The sequence below is a fragment of the Ornithorhynchus anatinus genome, chromosome 11 (assembly GCF_004115215.2).
Source record: "Ornithorhynchus anatinus isolate Pmale09 chromosome 11, mOrnAna1.pri.v4, whole genome shotgun sequence".
Classification (NCBI taxonomy): Eukaryota; Metazoa; Chordata; class Mammalia; order Monotremata; family Ornithorhynchidae; genus Ornithorhynchus; species Ornithorhynchus anatinus.
Genome location: NC_041738.1, coordinates 42,868,184 through 42,891,936, shown reverse-complemented (window position 1 = coordinate 42,891,936; position 23,753 = coordinate 42,868,184). Strand labels below are relative to the sequence as shown.

At 48.2% G+C, this 23,753-nt stretch overlaps 1 protein-coding gene across 3 annotated transcripts in view; it reads left to right on the top strand.

Annotated features, from left to right (window-relative positions):
* ZFPM1 (zinc finger protein, FOG family member 1) overlaps positions 1–23,753 on the top strand; it is a 182,913-nt gene that overhangs the window by 58,196 nt on the left and 100,964 nt on the right. For all 3 annotated transcript variants that reach the window (XM_039913502.1, XM_029075724.1, XM_039913503.1), the window contains exons 2-3: positions 4,245–4,376; positions 18,145–18,240. In XM_039913502.1, the coding sequence (XP_039769436.1) occupies positions 4,245–4,376; positions 18,145–18,240 (228 nt within the window). The remainder of the gene's footprint in view (positions 1–4,244; positions 4,377–18,144; positions 18,241–23,753) is intronic.

Genomic DNA, 23,753 nt, shown 5'->3' with positions numbered 1-23,753 from the left:
AGTGCCACCCTGCTGATTGATAGTGTGAGGAACGCCCTTTACCAGGTGAGAGAGGTGTTTGTGGCCTCCATAAGTGTCCTGGAAGTGTGTAAACAAACCACCCTGGAAGCCTATAAAAGCCTCTAGCCAACTCTGGTCATGATTTACCTTCTTTTTGTTTGTTTTGAATGGTATTCATTAGGCACTTACTATGTGCTAGACACTACTAAGTGTTGGGGTAGATAGAAGCTAATCAGGTTGGATACAGTCCATGTCCCACATGGGACACTCAGTATTTATCACCATTTTACAGATGAGGTAACTGAGTCACAGAGAAGTTGTGACTTATCCAATGTCACACAGCAGGGATGTGAAGGATCTGGAATGAGAACCCAAGTCCTTCTGACTACCAGGCCCATGCTCTATCCACTAGGCCACACTGCTTCTCTTGGGGCAATAATAATAAAATAAATTGTATTTAAGTGCTTACTATGTGCCAAACACTGTAATAATAATAATAATGTTGGTATTTGTTAAGCGCTTACTATGTGCAGAGCACTGTTCTAAGCGCTGGGGTAGATACAGGGTCATCAGGTTGTCCCACGTGAGGCTCACAGTCTTAATCCCCATTTTACAGATGAGGGAACTGAGGCACAGAGAAGTTGTGACTTGCCCACGGTCACACAGCTGACAAGTGGCAGAGCTGGGATTTGAACCCATGGCCTCTGACTCCCAAGCCCATGCTCTTTCCATTGAGCCACACTGCTTCTCATAGCCACACTGCTGTACTAAGTGCTAGGGAAGATACAAAATAAACAAGGCCCTCATGGGGCTCTCAGTCTAAGTAGGAGAGAGAATGGACATTTACTCCTCATTTTGCAGATGAGGTAACTGAGGCACAGAAAAATTAAGTGACTTGGCCAAGATCACCCAGCAGCTAAGTAGAGGAGCCGAGATTAGAACCCAGGGTGAGTTCATGCTCCTGTGCCAAGAGAAGCTGTGGTCCTCTCGGTTTCTCCAGAAAGAACACGCTCAGAAGAATTATGCTTAGCTTGGGAGCTTGGCAAGGCTGAGTCCTTGCTTCTGCCGGACCACACAAGACTCCTAAGGGGCCCAAGGGTCTGTACCAGCTGTTGGCAGTCCTCCTCACCAGTGTGAGAGGGCAGCCGGCCAAATTATCTAAACTGGGATGCCTGCCCGGGACTGTGGCTCAGGCAACAACACCTTTGCAGGAGCCCATCCTGTTGTACTCCCACTTCCGGGTTCTGTTCTACTCCCTTTACAGTCTCTATGCTGCCTTCCCACGCATCCTATGCCACTCCCAATGTCTGTTCCCTCCATCCACTGAGGCCCAGATAAGTTAAGTGACTTGCCTGAGGTCACCCATCAGGTAAGCAGAGGAGCTGGGATTAGAAGCCAGGGTGAGTTCGTACTCCTGCCCTAAGACACCATGGAAAATCTAGGCTGGCTGGAGCACTGGGAGCCCAGTCTAAGGCAGGGAATGTGTCTGTTTATTGTTATGTTGGACTCTTCCAAGCACTTACAATGCACTGCACATAGTTAGCGCTCAATAAATATGATTGACTGACTGGCTAAATCCCCTCCTAACCAGGGCCTCCCCAAGATCAGTTTACAAGCAAGAAAATGCTGGCAATGTGTGGTCTGTGTGTACTTAGTGGGACTGACTGACTAGCAGATCCATTTTGAATCTTTAGTGTGATTTTGGGGAGGCAAGGGGGGAGTTTGACTCCCTGGGCATGCAAAGCTCCCCCCACTTCTTCCCCAGGCCTTCCCCACCTTGACTATTCACCCTATATTTTGCGCTGAGGAACCTTACCTTCCAGGACCTTCCTGAAAGGTTCCAGGCAGAATAGGCTCTCACAGATCCGCAAATTTGCATAGGGCCAAGAGTTGGAAGAAATTGCATCTAAAGAAATTTCCCAGGCCCCTCCCCTCTCTGCCTCTCTTTTGACACCTTTGGGTTGGGTTTCCATGGAAACCCATGTCTTGGGGAGGGCAACTCTGAGCATTTGCTGCGGGCGGATGCTTCCTTTCCCCAGCCTGGTGGAGGGTGGTGGGGTGGCACTGATAAAGCGAGGGTGGGGCCCAGAGGAAATATCCCAGGCAGGTGATAACTTTTTAGGTCCCTGGGCTTTTCAGAATCATTCTGTAAGTCAAGGCCAGGGGCAGCAATGCTAAAATTATAATATACCTGCTCCCCTGTTCATCAGCTTTCTCGGTTCAACTGGTGCATGGTGGTGGAGAGCCAGTGGAAATGGCAACGGGCAGCTTTGGCGAAGCTCACGCTTCTGCCCGCTTTCCTCGGTCTTGTCAGAGGTGGGGAGATCCGTGGCTCAGCTCTCCAGATTCTTCCAGTTCAGAGTTCCTTATGGATATGTTTTCCTGTAAAATTGCTTCGGTCTGCATCCATAGCTCAAGGGGCGCTGTTGGCTACCAACAGACGGGGCAAGGAGAGAGTGGGGATGGCTCAGCGCAAGCCATCGGCCCTTAATGAAAAATGTAGAAGCTGCATGACCTAGTGGATAGAGCATGGGCCTGGGAGTCAGAAGGACTTGGGTTCGAATGTTGACTATGCCACTTGTCTGCTGTGTGATCCCGGGCAAGTGACTTCACTTCTCTCTGCCTCAGTTACCTCATCTTTAAAATGGAGATTAAGATGGTGAGCTCCATGTGGGGCAGAAACTGTGTCCAACCCAATTTGTATCTACCCCAGCGCTTCCTACAGTGGCTGGCACACAGTAAACCCTCAACAAATACCACTATTATATTATCAGTATTATTATTATTATTATTAAAAACACTTTAAGCACAGGGGGTCCCCTGAAGCCCAATTTAAGATGGAAGAGTTGCTGATTACAATTATTACCAACCTCTGACTCTACTGGCCTATTAACACTTGGTTTCTAGCCCATCCATCCCGGCTTTTGTAACTTGTTCCAGACTGGATCGGCGCTTTCTCTGTATTCTGTTCCCTTCTTCCCTCCAGCTCTCTCTGCCAAGGGTTGCTCAGTTTGGAGTGTTTGAAATTTGCAAAGAAGCCACATGCTTGGCGTTACTTTGGTGTGGAACTCAGAAAGGCACAGATAGAATGAGTCTTCAACTGGTGGCCTTCAAAGCTCACCCACACCTGCTGCTAAACCCCCAGGGACTAAAATAGCCCTGGAGTCTCGGGAATGAGGCTGGGCCTGGCCTTTGGATCCTTGTCTCCACCTTCCCCAGACCCAGGCACCTCCAGTGGTATCACTGTCACCATCAATAGATATTGATTGAGGGCTCTCAGAGGGTTGGCTCTGGGCCAGATTTCTTCGAGTTAGAGCAGGGTTATTTTTGAAGGATTTGTAAGGTGGACAGAGAACTGTTCTATTCATTGTCAGGAAAGGACATCCTAGACAGGAGATGAGAGGAGAGGGTTTTTTTCATTTCCATATGAACCATGGATAATGCAGACACTCTTCTCTCATCCCTTTCCTTTCATTCAATAGTATTTATTGAGCGCTTACTATGTGCAGAGCACTGTACTAAACGCTTGGGATGAACAAGTCCGCAACAGATAGAGACAGTCCCTGCCGTTTGACGGGCTTACAGTCTAATCGGGGGAGACGGACAGGCAAGAACAATGGCAATAAATAGAGTCCACCTGCCACCTCTCTTTACCCCTCCCTACTCTGGAAGTCTGTGGGGGCTCCTGTTGAAGTCAGCAAGCAAGGTCCTGCCCAAGGGGTGAGAATCAAGTCATTTTCACCCCCTAGACTGTCAGCTTCTTGTGGGCCGGGGTGGTTTCTTCCAACTCTATTGTACTTTCCCATGCGTTTAGTAAACTGTCCACAGTAAGCATTCCCTAAATACCACTGTTTGATTGGGTTTTCCATTCCACCGGACGATCATCCGACGGACCCCCACAACCCCACTGCCCTACCTGCTATGCCAGGCGCGGCAGTAGCATCCAGATTATCACTGAATTAGAGAGGGAAGGGTAGGTGCCATCCCTGGAGCCCATTGCCATGGATGCTTCTCAGCAGGGCATCAAGCAGATGGGACCCGATGGTCTCCCACTTCCTGTCTAAGAGCAGGAAGAGACTCTGGGGAGCTGTTTCAGTTTAGAGGCTGCCCTCAGAACCTGGAGAGGTTGAGGCAGCCATCTTGTGTTCTGCAAGGATGTGGGGGGGGGAGGGGGAGTGGTAGCAATACCAGCCTCTCACTATCTTCCGCAAACAAATGTGTCCTTTGTTGATTTTGTTTTAAAGGTTCCCTAGGTGACATGGAGGAAGGAGAGGACAACCAGGCTGAGGACATCAGCCAGTCTGAGCAGGAAGGGGACGCTTCGGACCCTGAGGCTTCTGCAGAGGGTGATGCCCTGAGCTCCCCTGGCAGCATTGGTAAGCCTCCCTGTCTCCTCTTTCACCCCTTACCCCTCCCCCTGGGACCATGGAGACAGAGCTGTCTGGTGAAATTCCCCAGGGCTGCTTTAGCAATTGAAGTCCAGCTTTAAGGAGGTGGGCGGAGGGTGAGAGCATAGAGCTGGTGTCCATAGACTTGCCTATCTGAGCCATTCGATATCAGCTTCAGCAGTATTCATTAACGCCTATGGTCCTAGACCCTTGTGGGACATAGGCATAAAAGGTGTGATCCCTGCTCTCGAAGAGTTTACAGTGAAATGGAGGAATCAGCATGAATTGTTGAATATAACACACTTGAGAAGCAGCATGGTTTAGTGGATAGAGCACAGGTCTAGGAGTCAGAGGACCTTGGTTCTAATCTGGTTCAGCCACTCGTCAACTGTGTGACCTTGGGCAAGTCACTTAACTTCTCTGTACCTCAGTTCTCTCGTCTGTAAAATGGTTTTAAGACTGTGAGCCGCATGTGGGTCAGGGACTCTGTCCAACCTGATTATCTTGTATCTTCCGCGATGCTTAGTATAGTGCCCAACACAGAGTAAGCGCTTAACAATTACCATTAAAAAAAAAATAGGACCAAGAGAGTAGATTTAAATAGTTCCTCCGTATACTGTAAGCTCATTGTGAGCAGAGAATGTGGCTGTTAGATTGTTATATTTTACTATCCTAAGTGCTTAGTACAGTGCTCTGCTCACAGTAAGCGTTCAATAAATGGGATTGACTGACAGCAATCCTCTCGATTCTGGTTCAGAAATGCCCCCAACACTCTGCCGAGGTTCCCCAGCAAATGCTCATTGAAAATGGGGCTGAAAGGACCAACCAGACCCTGACTGAACTAAGATAGGTCCAGCTTTGTGCTGACCCAACCTGATCCCAGAATCTTGAGCCATTATTATTGTTATTAGCATCATCATTATGGTGTTTGTTAAGCATTTACTATGTTTCAAGCACTGTTAATCAGGTCAGACATAGTCCCCATCCCACATGGGGCTCGCAGCCTCAGTAGGAGGGAGAACAGATCTCTCAGGGACAGGCCATATTGGACCCACTGCCAGCACTTCCAGGACTCTTGCATTCACAGCAGAAATCTTCTCGATTCCAGCCAGTCAACATAAACTTTGATAACTTTCTAGGCCTCTCAATGGGAGAGAATAGAACTTTAGAGTGACAATCAAATTATTCCAATCGGTCACGTATTCCATTCAAACCTCCACACGACTTGGGCCCTTTTCCTTTAAAAAACAGGACCAAACGATTTGAGGGTTAAAGACACACTACCCTTTCCCCACCAGTTTAATGCCTACAAAGTCCATCAAAAAGACCAGATCCATGAGGCTTCTACCCCTAGCTTTCTGGTGCATGTGACCTCTACCAGCCAACGGCAGCTGGCCATTAGACCAACTACTTAGTGTATGTGGTTACTTTCGGTGCCTTAGCTCTGGAAGTTAGGTGGGATCCAGCACAGGAAGACAGGTGAGGGGGCTACACTTGTCTGGGCCCTGGAATTAGAATCCAGGCAGGATCCTGTGGCTGGCCTATTCTCTCAAGTGGAGAGGGTTCTGGCACCATGGGGGTTAAGAGGAACTTTTTCCTCTCCTACCTGCCTAAGAGATCTTAATTAATTACTCATAAGGGACTTTGCCTCCCTTAATACTGATAGAGGAGCCACGTCAGGAGAGAGCTCAGAGGAGCAAAAGTACTCAAAGAAAGAAAGACCCTAAATCCTTGACCCTGTCACTAACTGGACCCATTAGGCCTGAGAGAGGGAGAGGGGAGAGAAAGTAGTCCCAGAGTCACCTGGTCTAACAGGATGCCGAAGACCATGCCTCATTCAGCAGGCACTACAGACAAGTAAACCTTTCCTAATCCCTACCCCCACCCTTGCTCTCCTTCCTCTATAGAGCTTTTCTTTTTATGGTACTTATTAAGCACATACTGTGTGTCAGGCACTGTATTAAGTGGTGGGGTAGATACAAGATAATCAGGTTGGACAAGTCCGTGCCCCACATGGGGCTTACTGTCTAAAATGAGGAGTTGTAGGATTTAATCCCCATTTTACAGTTGAGGTAACTGAGGTCCAGAGAAGTTAAATGACTTGTACAAGATCACACAGCAGGTAGGTGGTAGAGTCAGGATTAGAATCCAGATCTTCTGACTCTCAGGCCGGTACCCTTTCCACTAGGCCATGGTGCTTCTGGAGCAGCTGCAAGAGGAAGGGTCAGAGTTTAAGGGGCCTCTTCTCCCTGGCCTTTCAGTTGATCCACACTACAGGGTCACCTGGTGTCCTCCTACTGAGCTCCTGATCCATTGGAGAGGGCAGTAGGGAAGGCACTGAGGAAGGTGTCAACCGTCGCCCGGGGACGGGTTCGTTCAGAAATCGGCAGAGACCAAGGACAGAAAGCCTAAGTTTTATACAAAATTTATTCCCCTAGGTGAATTGAATCATTTGATTATTTTGGACGTGGCGAATTGAACTTCCCTTTTAGGAGATTGTGATTATTTAATGATAATAATAATGTTGGTATTTGTTAAGCGCTTACTTTGTGCAGAGCACTGTTCTAAGCACTGGGGTAGATACAGGGTAATCAGGTTGTCCCACGTGAGGCTCACAGTTAATCCCCATTTTACAGATGAGGTAAATGAGGCACAGAGAAGTTAAGTGACTTGCCCACGGTCACACAGCTGACAAGCGGCAGAGCCAGGATTCGAACCCATGACCTCCGACTCCCAAGCCCAGGCTCTTTCCACTGAGCCATGCTGCTTCTCCAATATTAGAGGTTCCTTAATGAGAGGAATATACTTACGTGTTACTCGCGGGTGACAGAACACCCAGATCCCACCCAGAAGGAATTCACTTATGGTTTGTTCGCATGTGGTGAGATGGCTAATCCCACCTACCTGTACTTCCCACTCGGGAGGAATCCACTTGTGCGTTACACACCCATGACGAAGCTCCTGGATTCCAGCCCCACGAGCATTCAGTGGGACAGGACTCTCACCCATCCCACAGCTCCTCACTTGGTGCAGGCAAAGCAGGCTTCTCACGCTCTGGGCAGAGGCGACCCGCAGATGATTGCTGCAAGTCTCCATCTGCTGCACGGAAGGTCAGAAGCTGCAGTTATTTATCACCTGTGCTCCTAGGCCATTCCAGCTTCCGGTCTCAGTTTATCCAATCTCCACCCTCTTCCTGCCCCCCCATACCTAATTTGATTGGCACAGGGGTGAGGGACATATGTATTCCCAGCCTGGACTGTCTATCTTGCAGTTTTGGTTGTAGGGTCGGTATCCCACCCGCACTTTCGAGTTCCACCTGCCAGCTAGGGTGGTCACAAGATAGTTTTTCGTCCTTGAGATCGTGGGTACTCCAGAGTCAACTTGGGACAGAAGGCTGATGTCAATTTCCTCCCCAAGACCACTCCCCACCGGCATTCTGTCAGAACAAGAGTTAGAAAATGAAAGGGCCCCCACACCTCATATTTCTCCTTGCTCTTCTTGGGGCTAGAGTGTTCATATTTGTTTCAGAATAGTTATGAATCATTGCAGGGATCATGTGTACCTTTCTGTATTGTACTGTCCCCAGCACTCAGTACAATTTTCTGCTCACAGTAAGTAGCGTGACCTAGTGGATAAAGCATGAGCCTGGAGCCAGGGGACATGGGTTCTTATCTCGGCTTCACCGCTTGCCTGCTGTATGACCTTGGGCAAGTCACTTTACTGGTCTGTGCCTCTGTTTCTTCATCTGCATAATGGGGATTCAGTAACTCTTTTCCCTCCTTTTAAGACTGTGAGCCCCATGTGGGACAGGGACTGTGCTGACCTGATTAAGTTGTATCTATTCCAGTGCTTAGGATAGTGTTTGATATACAGTAAGCACTTAATTACCGTAAAAATAAAAATAAGAAAAAAAGTAAGCAGTTAGTAAAATCCATTGACTGATGGATTCATCCGAGCCAAGCAAGTCCTCCTCTTTCAACTTGTGAAGTAATTTTACTTGTCCCCAAAGCTATTCTGGCATTGCTTACTTTCCTTTTTTTCCTTATGTCATATCTGCAAGATGGGAAGAGAAAAATATTAGCATGCCTGGTCTATGGAGGAGAAAACGGAGGCACAGAAATGTTAAGTAAATTACCCAAGGTCATCTTGCAGGCCAGGGGACAAGTGCTCCGATTCCCTAGACCTGGTCTATTTCCTGCTGCCATGCTGATCCAAGCACTTATCCTATACCGCCTGGACTACTGCATTAAGATTGTGGGCTCCTCGTGAGACAACCTGATTACCTTGTATCGACCCCAGCGCTTAGAATAGTGCTTGACACAAAATAAGTGCTTAACAAATACCATAATTAGTATTATCCTCTGCCTCCTTGCTTACCTCCCAGCCTCTTGTCTCTCCCCTCTACATCAACGTGCTACACATCATCCTGCTACATGAATCATTTATTAACAAAAACGGTTAGTTCATGTCTCCCTACTCCCCAAGATCTTCCAATGATTTCCCATCCACCTCTGCATCAAACATTCCTACCATTGGCTTGAAAGCATTCAATCAGCTTGCCCCCTCTTGCCTAGCCCGACTGATCTCCTACTGCAGCCCAGACCACACACACTCCTCTCCTTTAGCACCAGCTTGCTCACTGCCCCAGTCTCATCTGTCTTACCACCAACGCTTTTCCCACACCCTCCTCCTAACCTGGAACTCCCTCCCCCTCCATAATAATAATTATGTTATTTGTTAAGCAGTTATTATGTGCCAAGCACTGTTCTAAGCATTGGGGTAGATACAAGGTAATCATGTTGTCCCACGTGGGACTCACAGTCTTAATCCCCATTTTACAGATGAGGTAAGTGAGACACTCAGAAGTGGCTTGCCTAAGGTCACACAGCAGACAAGTGGCAGAGTCAGGACTAGAACCCAAGTCCTCTGACTCCCAAACCCGTGCTCTTTCCTCTAGGCCTCGCTGCTTCTACATTTTTCACTAGGCCACATGCTGCTTCTCTTGTATATGACAGACCACTATTCTCTCCACCTTCAAAGTGTTACGAAAGTCCCATGTCCCCCAAGAGGCCTTCCCCGATTAAACCTTCTTTTCCTCATCTCCCTCTCCTTTCTGTGTTGTCTATGCTCTTCAGTCTGTGACCTTCAGACATTTGATATTTGCCCCACCCCGACCCCACAGCACTTGTGTACATATCTTTAAATTATATATTATCAATTATTTATTCACATGGATGCCTGTCTTTCCCTCTACACTGTTAGCTCTTTATGGGCAAAAAAAGTGTCTGCTTATTCTATTGTATTGTATTCTCCCAAGAGCTTAGTTCAGGGCTCTGCACATAGGAAGCACTCAGTTAATGTGATTGATTTTCTTTAGACCACACTACCTCCCACATAAGGCTGTTGGGAGAGAAAGCTTAGCGTTCTTGGGTTTTCTTTCTAATAGTTGGGTAGAATTGCTAAGATGGCTAAAGTTTTATTGAAACAATCACTTGCTCTCTAGGGCTGCTGAAAATGTTTCTAAGCAGGAAGAGAGGGGGTGTTTGGGCCTGAAGCTTAGAGCCTGGGTGGAAACCAGAGGTGTGTTTACAGTCCCCAGTGATCAGCTGTTAATTGATCTCATTGACTCGTATTCATTTCAGCTCTTTAACTTTCCTTTGCAGTGATCTGACTGTTGTCTCTCCACTAGCTGTTTCCTCCTGCTGTGAGCTGAGACATTAGTGGGCAGTTGTTGGGTGGTGGGAGAGAACCGAGACTCCCCAGAAGCCCAAGTCCTCTCTTGAAGGAAGAGGGAAGGGAGTGGGAAAGGATAGTGTGAGAGCAGGAAAAGTCCCAGGATGAGAGAGGGTGTTTCCAAAGTTGATACCTTTCTAAGAGAAAACTAGACTCCTCAGAGCTGCATCTGATGACGAGAGAAAGATGTTTTGGAGAAAGGTGGGAGGGATGCACGCATGAGAAAGTCATCTAAAAGGTAGCTGCTGCCAGGATCTGAAGCACATGGAAAGTTCAGCTTTTTGAATCTGTGATTCAGGAGACATGAGGAATGGGCTGGAGCAGTACTCACCCGAACCTGGGGAGGGAACTGGATCATTCGCAGGAATGCAGAGAGCCGACGCAGCCTCTAGATCTCTGGCCATCTGCAGGGTGAACAGGCCAGAGAGCCCAGTGTGTCCAGGGTTATTTGGGGGAAATTCCTAGCTAGCCCTGCAGCTCCAAGACACGAGAACATGACCTGGGCAGCCCCAGCTGACTCCCTAGAGTCGCTCAGGGCTGCAGTCAATCAGTGGTATTTTTGAGCACTTTCTTTGTGCAGAGCCCTATCATAAGCACTTGGGAGACCTTGAAAGAGTTGATAGAAACAATCCTTCCCCACAAGAAGACTACAGTCTCGTGGGGGATGTGATTGAGGATTTGAGGGGGTGGGAGGGTGGAGATGATGCTGAGATGATTTCAGGGTCTCAGCTTTTCTCCCTCTCCTCAACACTCTGTGGATCTATTACCCAGAGGTCCCCTCTCCCCTCCAGACCCAACCTCGTCTACAAAGACTCGGGGACCCCAGTCCCTGAAGGCTGTAAAGTCCTCGTGGGCAGGGATTATGTCTATCAGTTCTGTTATATTGTACTTTCCCAAATAGTACAGTGCTCTGCACATAGTAAGAGTTCGATAAATACTATTAATTAATTAACTGATTGTCATGCTCTCTTGACATCACCAATCGTAAGATAGACTCTTGGTGAGGTAATTAAGGTTGGGGAATGGGGTCAAAATCTTGGAGGAGCTTCCAGGTTAATAGAGAGAGACAGGGCGCTCCCAATTCTGCAAACCCAAATGACATTCATTCATTCATTCATTCATTCATTCAATAGTATTTATTGAGCGCTTACTATGTGCAGAGCACTGTACTAAGCGCTTGGGATGAACAAGTCGGCAACAGATAGAGACAGTCCCTGCCGTTTGACGGGCTTACAGTCTAATCGGGGGAGACGGACAGACAAGAACAATGGCACTAAACAGCGTCAAGGGGAAGAACATCTCGTAAAAACAATGGCAACTAAATAGAATCAAGGCGATGTACAATTCATTAACAAAATAAATAGGGTAACGAAAATATATACAGTTGAGCGGACGAGTACAGTGCTGTGGGGATGGGAAGGGAGAGGTGGAGGAGCAGAGGGAAAAGGGGAAAATGAGGCTTTAGCTGCGGAGAGGTAAAGGGGGGATGGCAGAGGGAGTAGAGGGGGAAGAGGAGCTCAGTCTGGGAACGCCTCTTGGAGGAGGTGATTTTTAAGTAAGGTTTTGAAGAGGGAAAGAGAATCAGTTTGGCGGAGGTGAGGAGGGAGGGCGTTCCAGGACCGCGGGAGGACGTGACCCAGGGGTCGACGGCGGGATAGGCAAGACCGAGGGACGGCAAGGAGGTGGGCGGCAGAGGAGCGGAGCGTGCGGGGTGGGCGGTAGAAAGAGAGAAGGGAGGAGAGGTAGGAAGGGGCAAGGTGATGGAGAGCCTTGAAGCCTAGAGTGAGGAGTTTTTGTTTGGAGCGGAGGTCGATAGGCAACCACTGGAGTTGTTTAAGAAGGGGAGTGACATGCCCAGATCGTTTCTGCAGGAAGATGAGCCGGGCAGCGGAGTGAAGAATAGACCGGAGCGGGGCGAGAGAGGAGGAAGGGAGGTCAGAGAGAAGGCTGACACAGTAGTCTAGCCGGGATATAACGAGAGCCCGTAATAGTAAGGTAGCTGTTTGGGTGGAGAGGAAAGGGCGGATCTTGGCGATATTGTAGAGGTGAAACCGGCAGGTCTTGGTAACGGATAGGATGTGTGGGGTGAACGAGAGGGACGAGTCAAGGATGACACCGAGATTGCGGGCCTGCGGGACGGGAAGGATGGTCGTGCCATCCACGGTGATGGAGAAGTCTGGGAGCGGACCGGGCTTGGGAGGGAAGATGAGGAGCTCAGTCTTGCTCATGTTGAGTTTTAGGTGGCGGGCCGACATCCAGGTGGAGACGTCCCGGAGGCAGGAGGAGATGCGAGCCTGAAGGGAGGGGGAGAGGACAGGGGCGGAGATGTAGATCTGTGTGTCATCTGCGTAGAGATGGTAGTCAAAGCCGTGAGAGCGGATGAGTTCACCGAGGGAGTGAGTGTAAATGGAGAACAGAAGAGGGCCAAGAACTGACCCTTGAGGTGAGTGAGGTGAGGGTGAGGGCTGTGTTGTAGGTAAGCAATGTTCAGTCCTCCTGGACCCCCGAGGGCTCTAGGACAGAATTATAAAATAACTGATTGTTATTTTAATTTTAATCCTGAAAACTTTAGCAGGAACATTGCTACAAAGAAGTATTTGCCTTTGCTTTTCTCAAAGTTATTTGTAATGGCCAAGGTGACATCCCCTCTGTGACTTTGAGCCTGCTGTTGGGCAGGGATTGTCTCTATTCCCAAATTGTACATTCCAAGCACTTAGTACAGTGCTCTGCCCACAGTAAACGCTTAATAAATATGATTGAATGAATGAATGACTTCAACGAAGGGTTTTTGTCCAATCCTAATTCGTTTTACAATCATTCATTGAATTGTGTTTTGGGAACAACTGTAGCCTCAAGAATGTTAGCATGGACCAGCAATCTATCCTCGCTGGATTTTCATATCAGTAAATGTTTGTTGTCTGCGTTATACAGGGTTGGATGCTGGAGATCTAACTTTCCAGTATTCAGAGCTCGTTACTTTCCTCCTGGCACTAAGATGCCCAAGTGACTCTTTTCTTAGTCGAATGAGTCCCCCCAAATAGAACTCCCACCTAACCAACAGATTGCCACTGAAAAAGGGCAATCAAGAAACTTAATAAAGGCGGCGTGAGACTTTCAGTTAGAGAGCAAAATTGCCTTACAGAAGGACAATCAAACACAATCTGTAGGATTAAGGGCCTCGATATTCTAATTTTGATAAAGGATAAGAAAAGGGAACTCAGAGACCTACCATGAACATCTACAGCTGGACGCAAGTATACCCTAGAGTAAGGATTTTTCTGAGGAGATTGAGGCAACAAGAAAGGGAATACCCCCTGAAGGAGTCTTTTTGGAAGGAATTTGAAAAAAGGAAGGGGCAAGTTTGGTGAATTAGAAAAGAAGACAACTGTGACCAGTGGGTCAAAGGAATAATAATTGTATTTATTTAGTCCTTACTGTGTGCCACGCACTGTACTAAACTGTGAGGTAAACACAAGATAAACAGGTCAGCCAATCTTTGACTCACATGGGCTCTCCGTCGAAGTTGGAGGGAGAACAGGTATTGAATCCCCAGTCAATTGGTCATATTTATTGAGGGCTTACTTTGTGCAGAGCACTATATTAAATGTTTGGGAGAGTACATTGTAAAAGTATAGCAGAATTGGTGGACACAGTTGTTGCCCACAATTAGCTTACAGTCTAGAGACTCCCCTTAACAGATAAGGAAACTGAGTCACAGGGGAATTAAGTGACATGCTCAAAGTCAAACAACAGGCAAGGGTTCAAAACACAGGTCCTCTGACTCCCAGGCCTGTACCTTTTCCACTAGGCGGGGAGACCATGAGTGAGGGATAGTTAGGGTGTTAACTCGAGAGGAGCAAAGAACATGAATTGGGGTGGAGCAGAGGAAAAGAGCAGATGGCTAAGACGTAGCCTTGATACTGATGGTCAGGAGTCTGTTTCTATGTGAGATGCAATGGAGAGCCATCCAGTTGATCGATTGTATTTATTGAGCGCCTACTAAGTGCAGGGCACTATACTAATAATAATGTTGGCATTTGTTAAGTGCTTACTATGTGCAGAGCACTGTTCTAAGCACTGGGGTAAATACAGGGTAATCAGGTTGTCCCATATGAGGCTCACAGTTAATCCCCATTTTACAGATGAGGGAACTGAGGCACAGAGAAGTGAAGTGACTTGCCCAGAGTCACACAGCTGACAAGTGGCAGAGCTGGGATCTGAACCCTTGACCTCTGACTCCAAAGCCCGGGCTCTTTCCACTGAGCCATGCTGCTTCTCAGCCTTAGAGAGCCCTAGCCCTAGAGAGAGTACAGAACAAAAATATAACAGACACATTCCCTGCCCACAACGAGCAGTTTCAGAAGTCCAGCTAGGAGGTGATGAGAGTGGGTCCAAGGATTATTAGTAGGGTACTTATTAAGTGCTTTCTGTGGGCCAAAAACTGTACTAAGGGCTGGGGAAAATATAAGATAATCAAGTTGGTCACAGTCCATGTCCTTACCTGGGGTTCACAGTTTAAATAGGAGGGTAGGATTTAATCCCCATTTTACAGATGAGATAACTGAGGCCCAGAGAAGTTAAGTGACTTGCCCAAGGTCACACAACAGACAAGTGGCTAAGTAGGGATGAGAACTCAGGTCCTCTGCCTCCCGGACCCTTGCTCTTTCCACTAGACCACACTGATTTCTAAGAAGAGTCCCCTTGTCTAAAAGGAAGAGGTTCTTGAACTGTGGGTTCTCAATGTACTCTTGCAAATGTCACATCTGGGTTTTGTCTGGGTTGCGTCGATTGGCCAATTGGTGCAGGCCCCGGCTCTGATCAGGCTGTGATTACGTGATCAGTTAGTTTATCAATCAATCAGTTGTATATATTGAGTGCTTACAGTGTAGTAAGTGCTAGGGAGATTACAGTATAAAAGTTGGTAGTCATATTCTGGCCACAAGGAGCTTGCAGTCTAGATGGGGAGGCATACATTAAAATAAATAAATAAATTATGACTATAGTGTCCTGGAGCTGAGAGTGAGGTGAATGAAAGGTACAAAGACAAGTGTTAGGGAAATGCAGAAGGGAGAGGGAGTAGAGGAAAGGAGGGCTTAGTTGGGGAAGTCCTCTCGGAGATGTGATTTTAATAAGGCTTCGAAGGTGGGGAGAGTGATCCTCTGTCAGATACGAAGGGGGAGGGAGTTTCAGGACAGAGGCAGGATGTGAGAGAGAGGTCGGCGGCGAGACAGATGAGATCAAGGTACAATATGTAGGTTGGCATTTGTGGAGTGACGTGCGCGGACTGGTGTTGTAGTAGGAATTTCAATCGACAGGCTTTCTCTCCACACCAAGTGGGACTGAGTCCGATTCAAGTCTTTGGCAGTTTGGATAATGGGACACCATTGAATTTGGCTGTCTCAGGCTAGGACACTGGCATGTGCCCCAGATATGTTTGGGTGTCCCAGCTACTGAAGTGCACTGAATCCAGGCAAGATTATCCACATTAGCTTCAATTCAATTGACCATCACTGTGTAAATTGGCTTTCCACTGTAGTAGGAGGATAGTTGTTCACCAGCACCCGGTGAGCATGTTGGAAGTGGTCGTCACAGATTTGCTGAGCGAGAACTGGGAGTGGAGCGTGAAGGTTGAATTTCCCACACCACCCCAACTCCAAAATCCTTACATCCCATTAGAGATGGAATCTTTGTCCAGTCCAGCTAATATGGATGGGATCCTTCTTCTTCTCCTTTATGGTATTTCTTAAGCATTTACTATGTGCCAACACTGTTCTAAGCACCGGGGTAGATACAAGAAAATCAGGTTGGACATAGTCCATGCCCCACATGGGCTTACAGTCATGATCCCCAGTTTTACAGATGAGGTAACTGAGACAGGGAAGTTAAGGGTCTTGCCCAAGGTCTCACAGCAGATTCATGGCGGAGCCGGGATTAGAACCCAGGTCCTTCTGACTCTCAGCCCCTTGCTCTAACCGCTAGGTCATGCTGCTTCTCACTCAACTCTAAGAGAAGAAGCACAGAGCGGGATAGAATGTTTGAACCTGACCTTTTTGGGGACCTCCTCTCTCCCGTCCTCACCTTTCAAAACCAGAATGCCCTGCTTATCCACCTCAGAGGGCCTGAGTGCCTAGACAGACCCCTTTCAGCAAAGGACTCCGGGAGGTCCAGGGGGCTTCTTCAGTAACCAAGGCAGTGTGTCTCCAAGCCTTTGATTTGTACAACATCTTCCAGCCCTGTCCTAGCTCCCTTTCCCACTCTCTTCTCCCCACCCCCCACTTCTTCCTCAGCCCATATGCAAACCAGGTATGTCAAATTTCCCATTTCAGCAGAAGCTCTGGGTTCACTCCGACACCGGGATCCTCGTCTAGCCCAGTCTCCCATAAAGAAATAGCAGGGAACATCCCATCATTCCCTCTTTGTGGAGGGAGCTGAATGCTAATTATCTGGTGATCCCACCTGATAAGCCTCTGGAGCAGCCGGGAGCCTTGTGACTGAGGGTCCTTTGACTAGGTCTCTGTCTGCTGGGAATCACATGCTCCCCCAGCTGCTTGGGTCCCATGGAACTCCTGGCCCTCCCTACATCTACCAGTCAGATGGATGTGGCTGGCTTGCCCCATGGGGCAAAGACTTTGAAGGGGATCGAGATGGGGGAGTGGGGGCAAAATAGTGGGGGGAGGGAGGAGGGACAGGATTATCAAAGGGCAAGAGCTCATTGCTGGTCGACTTTGCCCCTGGCTGGTTTAAAAGGGAAACGGGATACTTTTTATCTGATTAGGGAGCTGGTGCAGGCCAGAGGCGGGGGAAGGTGGGGGGGGGGGGTAGGGGGGAAGTTGGTTAGGGAGCTGGAAAAAGCAGCAGGGAGTTGCACCTGGCACTAGCCTGTTTTGATAAAAAGTTGATAGGGCCGATAACATGGAGCAGCAGCAATAACTACTGCTCCAGTGGGCACATAGCAAAGCTTTCAGTGAGATGGATAAAAATCAATATGCCATCCACTTTGATTTATAGCCAAAAATAATAGGACTTTTATACCGCATGATTGATTTATTTGATGTTAATCATTGGGCTTATCGCTGGTATTAATAATCTGAAATGCTAATGACGTCACCTTGGGCGTGCTTTATGGTTGGCCATCGATTGGGCCGGCAATGGTTATCAGCCTCTGAATGTGAAGACAAACATGCACTTTGGGCGCTAATCTGTCGCACTGTCATATGCAGATAGGCTTATCGGCCCCATCTCCAACAGCAGTTAATGGAGAAAATAATTGTTATCAAGTTGCTATGAATACACCACATACAGAGCAGGGTGCAGGCCTGGGGTTTAAAGAGGCTCCCATCAGGCCCCAGGCTCCTCCAAAGGTCTCTTGGGTGGTTTCCCTATTATGAGGAATTTATTCGTTGTCATTATTAATAAGAAGAATGTGTGGCCTACTGGTTAGAGTACAGGCCTGGGAGTCAGGGGATCTGGGTTCTAATCCTGGCTCTGCCATTTGTCTGCTGTGTGACCTTGGGCAAGTCACTTCACTTCTCTGTACCTCAGTTACCTCATCTGTAAAAGGGGGATTAAGACTCTGAGCCCTATGTGGGACAGGGACTGTGTCCAACCTGATTCACTTCTATCCACCCCAGCGCCTAGTACAGTGCCTGGCATATAGTAAGCACTTAACAAATACCACAATTATTATTAATGATAATAATGATAACAGTGTGGGGGGAGAGGGTTAGAGATCACACTGACGATGGCTTCCCCTACCTCTATGCTGATCCTCCTTTATTCTCCTCCAACTTTTCCCCAAGTTTTAAATTTCAGTTTGTCCCTTGCCATTTAGGGTGGACATTGAAGCAGAGTGGATGGTCAAGCCAAACCCAAGAGAGCCTCTAATAGACCCCCAGGAGTGCCTTTGACCCCCACCCCCAGTAGAGTGGTGGGATTTTTGCCTTGGTCAAGGACACCTGCTGTGTCCTCGATCCTCCGCCCTGGCTCTGGAGCAGGAAGTGTGATGCTGTTTCCTACCTTTCAGAATTGGAGGCCAAAGAAGTCCTGGAGAGTCCCAAGGATCCGGAGAAGCAAGAGCCTGACAAAGGCCCGAAGGAGGCAGACCCGTGGAATGGGCCTGGTGAGTCTCTGATCCCCATTTACCCTGTGTCTGCTGGAAACTTCAAAAGGAAGTGGCAGCCAGCGTCTTTACCTCCGACTCAAGCCATTCCTGGTGCTTGCTGGGGTGTGGCCGGGAACTCTGGGGAAATTCTGGCCAATCCTTGGGAAGGGGGCCAGCCACTGTAGCACCCAGCCTGAGTGTTTGTCCTGTTTACACTTGGCAACTTCCACATGCCCCTGCCTGCACCTTGTTCTCTCCTGGCTAATGGCTGGGGGAGGCCAACACACTCATCTTGAAGTCTGTGTGTCTTCTGGATCCAATGTGAAATCCAGAAAAAAAAATTGGAGAGGCAGGGACCATCCTTTAGAAGCATGAGCTGCTCACCAGATGCCAGGAGAGAGAATTACTGCATGGAGAGCCCCAACAGGAAGTGACTGGAGTCAGGGGGCAAGGCAGCCCAGTTGAAATCAGGTGGGAAGGGACACCCCTCAGCAGAGGTAGCCCATTGTTTAGGGTTGGGGGTCCCCACCAGCTGCTAACTTCTGTGTAACAAAAAAGAATGGGAAGATTTTGGCAGGCGTACTGTTGAGGGAAACACTCCTTGAGGCTGCGGGCCTGGAGAAACCGTTTTTGGAATATTCCACATAAGGTAATGTGGATTTTAAGGCTGAAATAGTCAAAATGTCTCATTTCGGCTTCCCAACTCTGATCTCACCGGATGATTCTCCAAAGAGAGAGGGTCTTGCTACCTCTGTCAGCTTAGAACTGTCATCTGCTCTGCTTTTCCTTTAAGTAAAAGGAAATTGTGTCATGTGAAAGATGGAATCCGTTCCCAGTAGAGGAAAGGAAAGCAGCCTTCAAGACCAGATCCCCTGGCCACTCACTAACCAATTCAGGTTCCTCCCTCCTACCCTCCAAGAGAGTGGTAGGGCTGGAAGGAAAGGTGAAAAAGGGAAGCGAAACAGGGAGATGTTCACTCAGATCACTGTAGGGTTTAGAATAGAGACAAGAGAATCCTGCAGGTGGAGGGCCTGAGGTGGCTGCTCACTGATCTAGAGCCGTAGTTCCCTGCTGGTAAACCTTAGATGGTAAGCTCCTTGAGGCCTGGACTGTGTCTATGTACTCTATTGTACTGTACTCTCCCAAGTGCCTAGTACAGTACTCTGAACTAAGTGCTCAATAAATGCCACTGATTGATTGGGTGCCCTCAGTATTGCCAAGCTGGACGTGCCTGCCTTTGCAAATAGGATGCTTGGGGCCAGGTAATCCGCCCCTTCCCCCCACACCTTGCCCTCAGTTTAACTCAGACCTGCCAGGGGTACATATGTGAATGGAGAAGAGAAGCAGCAGTAAGTGGGCATCATAATGGGAAGCCCTGTTGAGGGGGATCCAATGAAAGGGAGACAGGAAGGGACACCTTATTGAGGAGACACCAGGGACCTTTTTTTTTCCCTTAGGAGATTCATTAAGCATTTATTATATGCTAGGCAGCATAATAAGTGCTGGAGTGGGTACAAGCTGATCAGATTGAACATAGTCCTTATCCCACAAGGGGCTCACAGTCTTAATTCCCATTTTATAGATGAGGTAACTGAGACTCGGAGAAGTGAAGTGACTTCCCCCAGGTCACACAGCAGACAATGTGGCAGAGCTGGGATTAGAATCCATGTCCTTCTGACACCCAGACCCTTCTACCCACTAAGCCACGCTGTTTCGCAGCATGGGAAAGGCAAGCAGAAACCCACTGATACACAGGTTCTCTTGTATCCCCAATCCAGGACCATGCGTGTCCTTAGCAAGAGCTCAGTATCAGCTCGGGGAGGGAACAAGGGTCGCCAGACTCTCATGGTTGAGGGTTCAGCTTATCTTCCTTAAGGGTCAAACAAACAAGGAATGGGAGCTCTGGGGAGGGGATGAGTGCTCTGGGGAGTTGATTTCTCCAGCGGCCAGCCTATCGAGAGCAGACCCAGGGGGCCAGATCCCCAGAAGCTGTATCCGTACAGAAGTTCCGTGGGTCATCATCACCAGGCCTCCTGAGAATGAGTGTGCTCTGATGGCCATTAGGTTCCATCTAAAACCCTGACCAACAAAGCGAGGAGGTTGGGGCAGGACCCCAGATTGGGAGAATCAGACCCTTGTTCTTTCTAACTCTTGGATGTCCTGTGTAGATGTTTCAGGCTAACCTGAAAGGACCAACTCTTCCTGAAGTGGGGTTTGACTATCTCTCTCGGTGCTGATGACCACTGTCCTAATTTTTTTACAGTCACTACTGCCTAGGGCTTTGGGGTGCAAAGAGGTATCCCACTCAAATTTACCAGGTCGAATTTCTTCAGAGTCGGTTTGGGGTGGGGAAGAGGGTATGGGAAGGGATCATGGAGCCACACACATTTGCGTGTGCACGTATACGAGCATGCAAACATTAACTGGCTGAGAAACTTTCTGGTTGAAATTCTCAGGCGGATGCATTCAGGCTGGGAGCTGCTCCGGGCCTCATTTTTTTTTTTTTTAATGGTATTTGTTAAGCACTTACTATGTGCGAGGCACTTTACTACGCTCTGGAGCAGATACAAGCTAATCAGGTTGAACACATGGGGCTTCCAGTCTTAATCTCCATTTTACAGATGAGGTAACTGAGGCCCAGAGAAGTTAAGTGACTTGCTCGAGATCACACTGCAGAGATGTGGCAGAGCTGGGATTAGAACCCAGGTCCTTCTGACTGCCAGGCTTCTGTTGTATCCAGTTGGCCACACTGCCTCCCTCCAATCTCTTCTCCGTCCTCCTCTCTCCAGTCTCCAGGAACTATTTCTCTTTTAAGGGGAGCTGAGTCTGACTTTTTAGTGCTGAGATATATCTTTCCATCGTTCCTTGGAGCAATAAGGAGGCCAGTAACAGGCCAAAAATGAGGCACCAATGTGAGCTTGAAACCTATGTGCTAAACCATGAGAGACGACCCTTTCCAACCAGGCAGACAGATGGGACTGCCAGGGGAGCCCTTGCTGTGACTGGAGTGAGGTCACTACCCATCCCCTGTCCAGTGGTCCGCCCCTCAGCCTCCTATGATATAAGGCCTGGGAGGCTCAAGCCAGGCTAGGAGCTGGCCTCTGTGATGGCAAACAAAGCAGAAAGGGAAGGAAGTGGAGAACTGGGCCAGGGAATGGTGACAGGAGGGCCTGTAAGGAATGGTCTCTCCTAAAAAAAAATGCCCTCAGGACCAAGTCAAATATATGTGCCGCAGCTAGGAAGTCACAAGGGTCTTTGGAGGGCAAATTGCAGATGTCTTGAGTCTGTTCTGGTCTGTCCCGCTGTCGATCCCTGGCCCACGTCCTACCTCTGGCCTGGACTGCCCTCCTTCCTCACATCTGCCAAACTAGCACACTTCCTCCCTTCAAAGCCCTCCTGAAAGCTCACCTCCTCCAGGAGGCCTTCCCAGACTGAGCCCCCTTCTCCTCTGCTCCTCCTCCCCTCCTCATCACCTCAACTCCCTCCCTCTGCCCTAACCCCTTCCCCACCGCACAGCACTTGTGTATTTATGTATATATTTACTATTCTATTTATTTTATTAATGATGTGTATATATAATTTCTATTTATATTGATGCTATTGATGCCTGTCTACTTGTTTTGCTTTGTCTGTCTCCCCGCTTCTAGAGTCTAAGCCCATTGTTGGGTAGGGATTGTTTCTCTTCATTGCCAGATTGTACTTTCCAAGCACTTAGTACAGTGCTCTGCACACAGTAAGTGCCCAATAAATACCATTGAATGAATGAATGTTCTAAAGGGAGTTTATAAACTGAACCCACTTACCCAGCAACAGTTTTCAAGTTTACTTGTGATTTGACTGCCCCACGGCTTATCTTTCCTGAGGTTTCTCAGCAGCATGGCCAAGGGAAAGAGAGCACGGGGCTGGGAGTAGGTTCGCCAGATTCTAGTGTAGTCCCAGCTCTGCCTCTGACCTCCTGTGTGACCTTGGGCAAGTCTTTGAAACTTGCTATGCCACAGTTTCCTCCTCTGTAAAATGGGGATAAACCACTCGATCTCTTGGGTTCTGAGCTCCTCGTGGGACAGGGACTGTGTCCAATCTGAGTATCTTGAACAACATTCTGAGTATCCCAACATTTGCTAAAGTGCTTGGCACTTAGTAGTCATTTAATAGTTATCATCATTATACTAATCATTCTAATCGTATTTGAGTGCTTACTGTGTGCAGAGCACTGTACTACATGCAGAGTGCAATATAACAATATAATACGCACATTTCCTACGCACAACAAATTTACAGTCTTATTAGTAATATTATTTTTATTTTATATCCCTTTTCCCCATCCATTCTCTCTGATCCGTCTCCCTACCTCTAGACTGTAAGCTAGTTGTGGGCAGGAAACCTGTCTACCAACTCTGTTATTAGTACAGTGCTCTGCACACAGTAAGCCCTCAATAAATATGAATGATTGATTCACCTTCACCCAAAGTGCATGGTAGAGAATGGGGATTTGAGATTACTTTATGAATATTCTAGTAATCTGTCTGGTTCCTCTCAGTGAGAGCTCTCAGTAACTTTTGCTGGACCAGCACTGAGAGTTCCTGACTTACCATTGCCCACTGAACAGCCGGTCTGTTTTGTTTCTAAATTTTAAGTAAATTCTCCAGGATTTTCTTTAAGGAACTCCCTCTTGGTAAGGAAACTTCCTGTGAAGAAACTAGCCCCCAACTTCAAAATGGACTAAGCCAGGAGAAGTTAGACTCTTCTCCCCATCTCTCCGCGAGCCCAGTATTCACTTCCACCCAAGGATAGAGGAGGAGGGAGAAGGAGGAAGTGATCCCCCACACCCTGGAAGACTTCAAGTATCAGAGAAGAGGAAGGGAGGGGAGAGGGAAAGGGAGAGGCTGGGACAGGAGACTAGCACTGATGCAGGCCTTAAAGAAATATGTGTCTGTGGACATTTCTTCCTCCATGATGTAGCCCTCAGCTTCTCCTACCTTCTGAGATCACCATCTCTCTGATGAATCAATCAGTGGTATTTATTGAGCCCTTACTATGTGCAGAGCACTCTACAAAGCACTTGGGAGAGTAAAATACAACAGAACTAGCATGGCATGTTCCTTGCCCGTAACAAGTTTACGGGGTGTCAAACAGGAGCTACTCAGGCCATTCACTAACACCTTAATACTTCCTCAACCTGGACTCATGGTGGCCCCCTACCCTCTCCCCTTCCCCTCCTCCCTTTGTCCCCTTTATTTTTCCACTCTGCCCTCCCGTCTCCTCAGGGAACTTGCGTCATCTGGCGGCGATTACCCCTCGCCCCAGTCTTTGTCCCTCCTTCCTCTGGAAAATGATGTTGAGCAGAATTTGATCCTTGTCACCTGAGCCTCTGCTCTACCCCTGGCCCAACAGCAGCATGGCTGCTGGGAACCTTCACCCCTCTCTGAGCACTGGAACACCATCATTAGCAATGCTGTCACTGAGAAGTACCTTGGCCTCGTGCAAAGAGCACAGGGTTGGGAGTCAGACGACCTGGGCTTTTAATCCCAGGC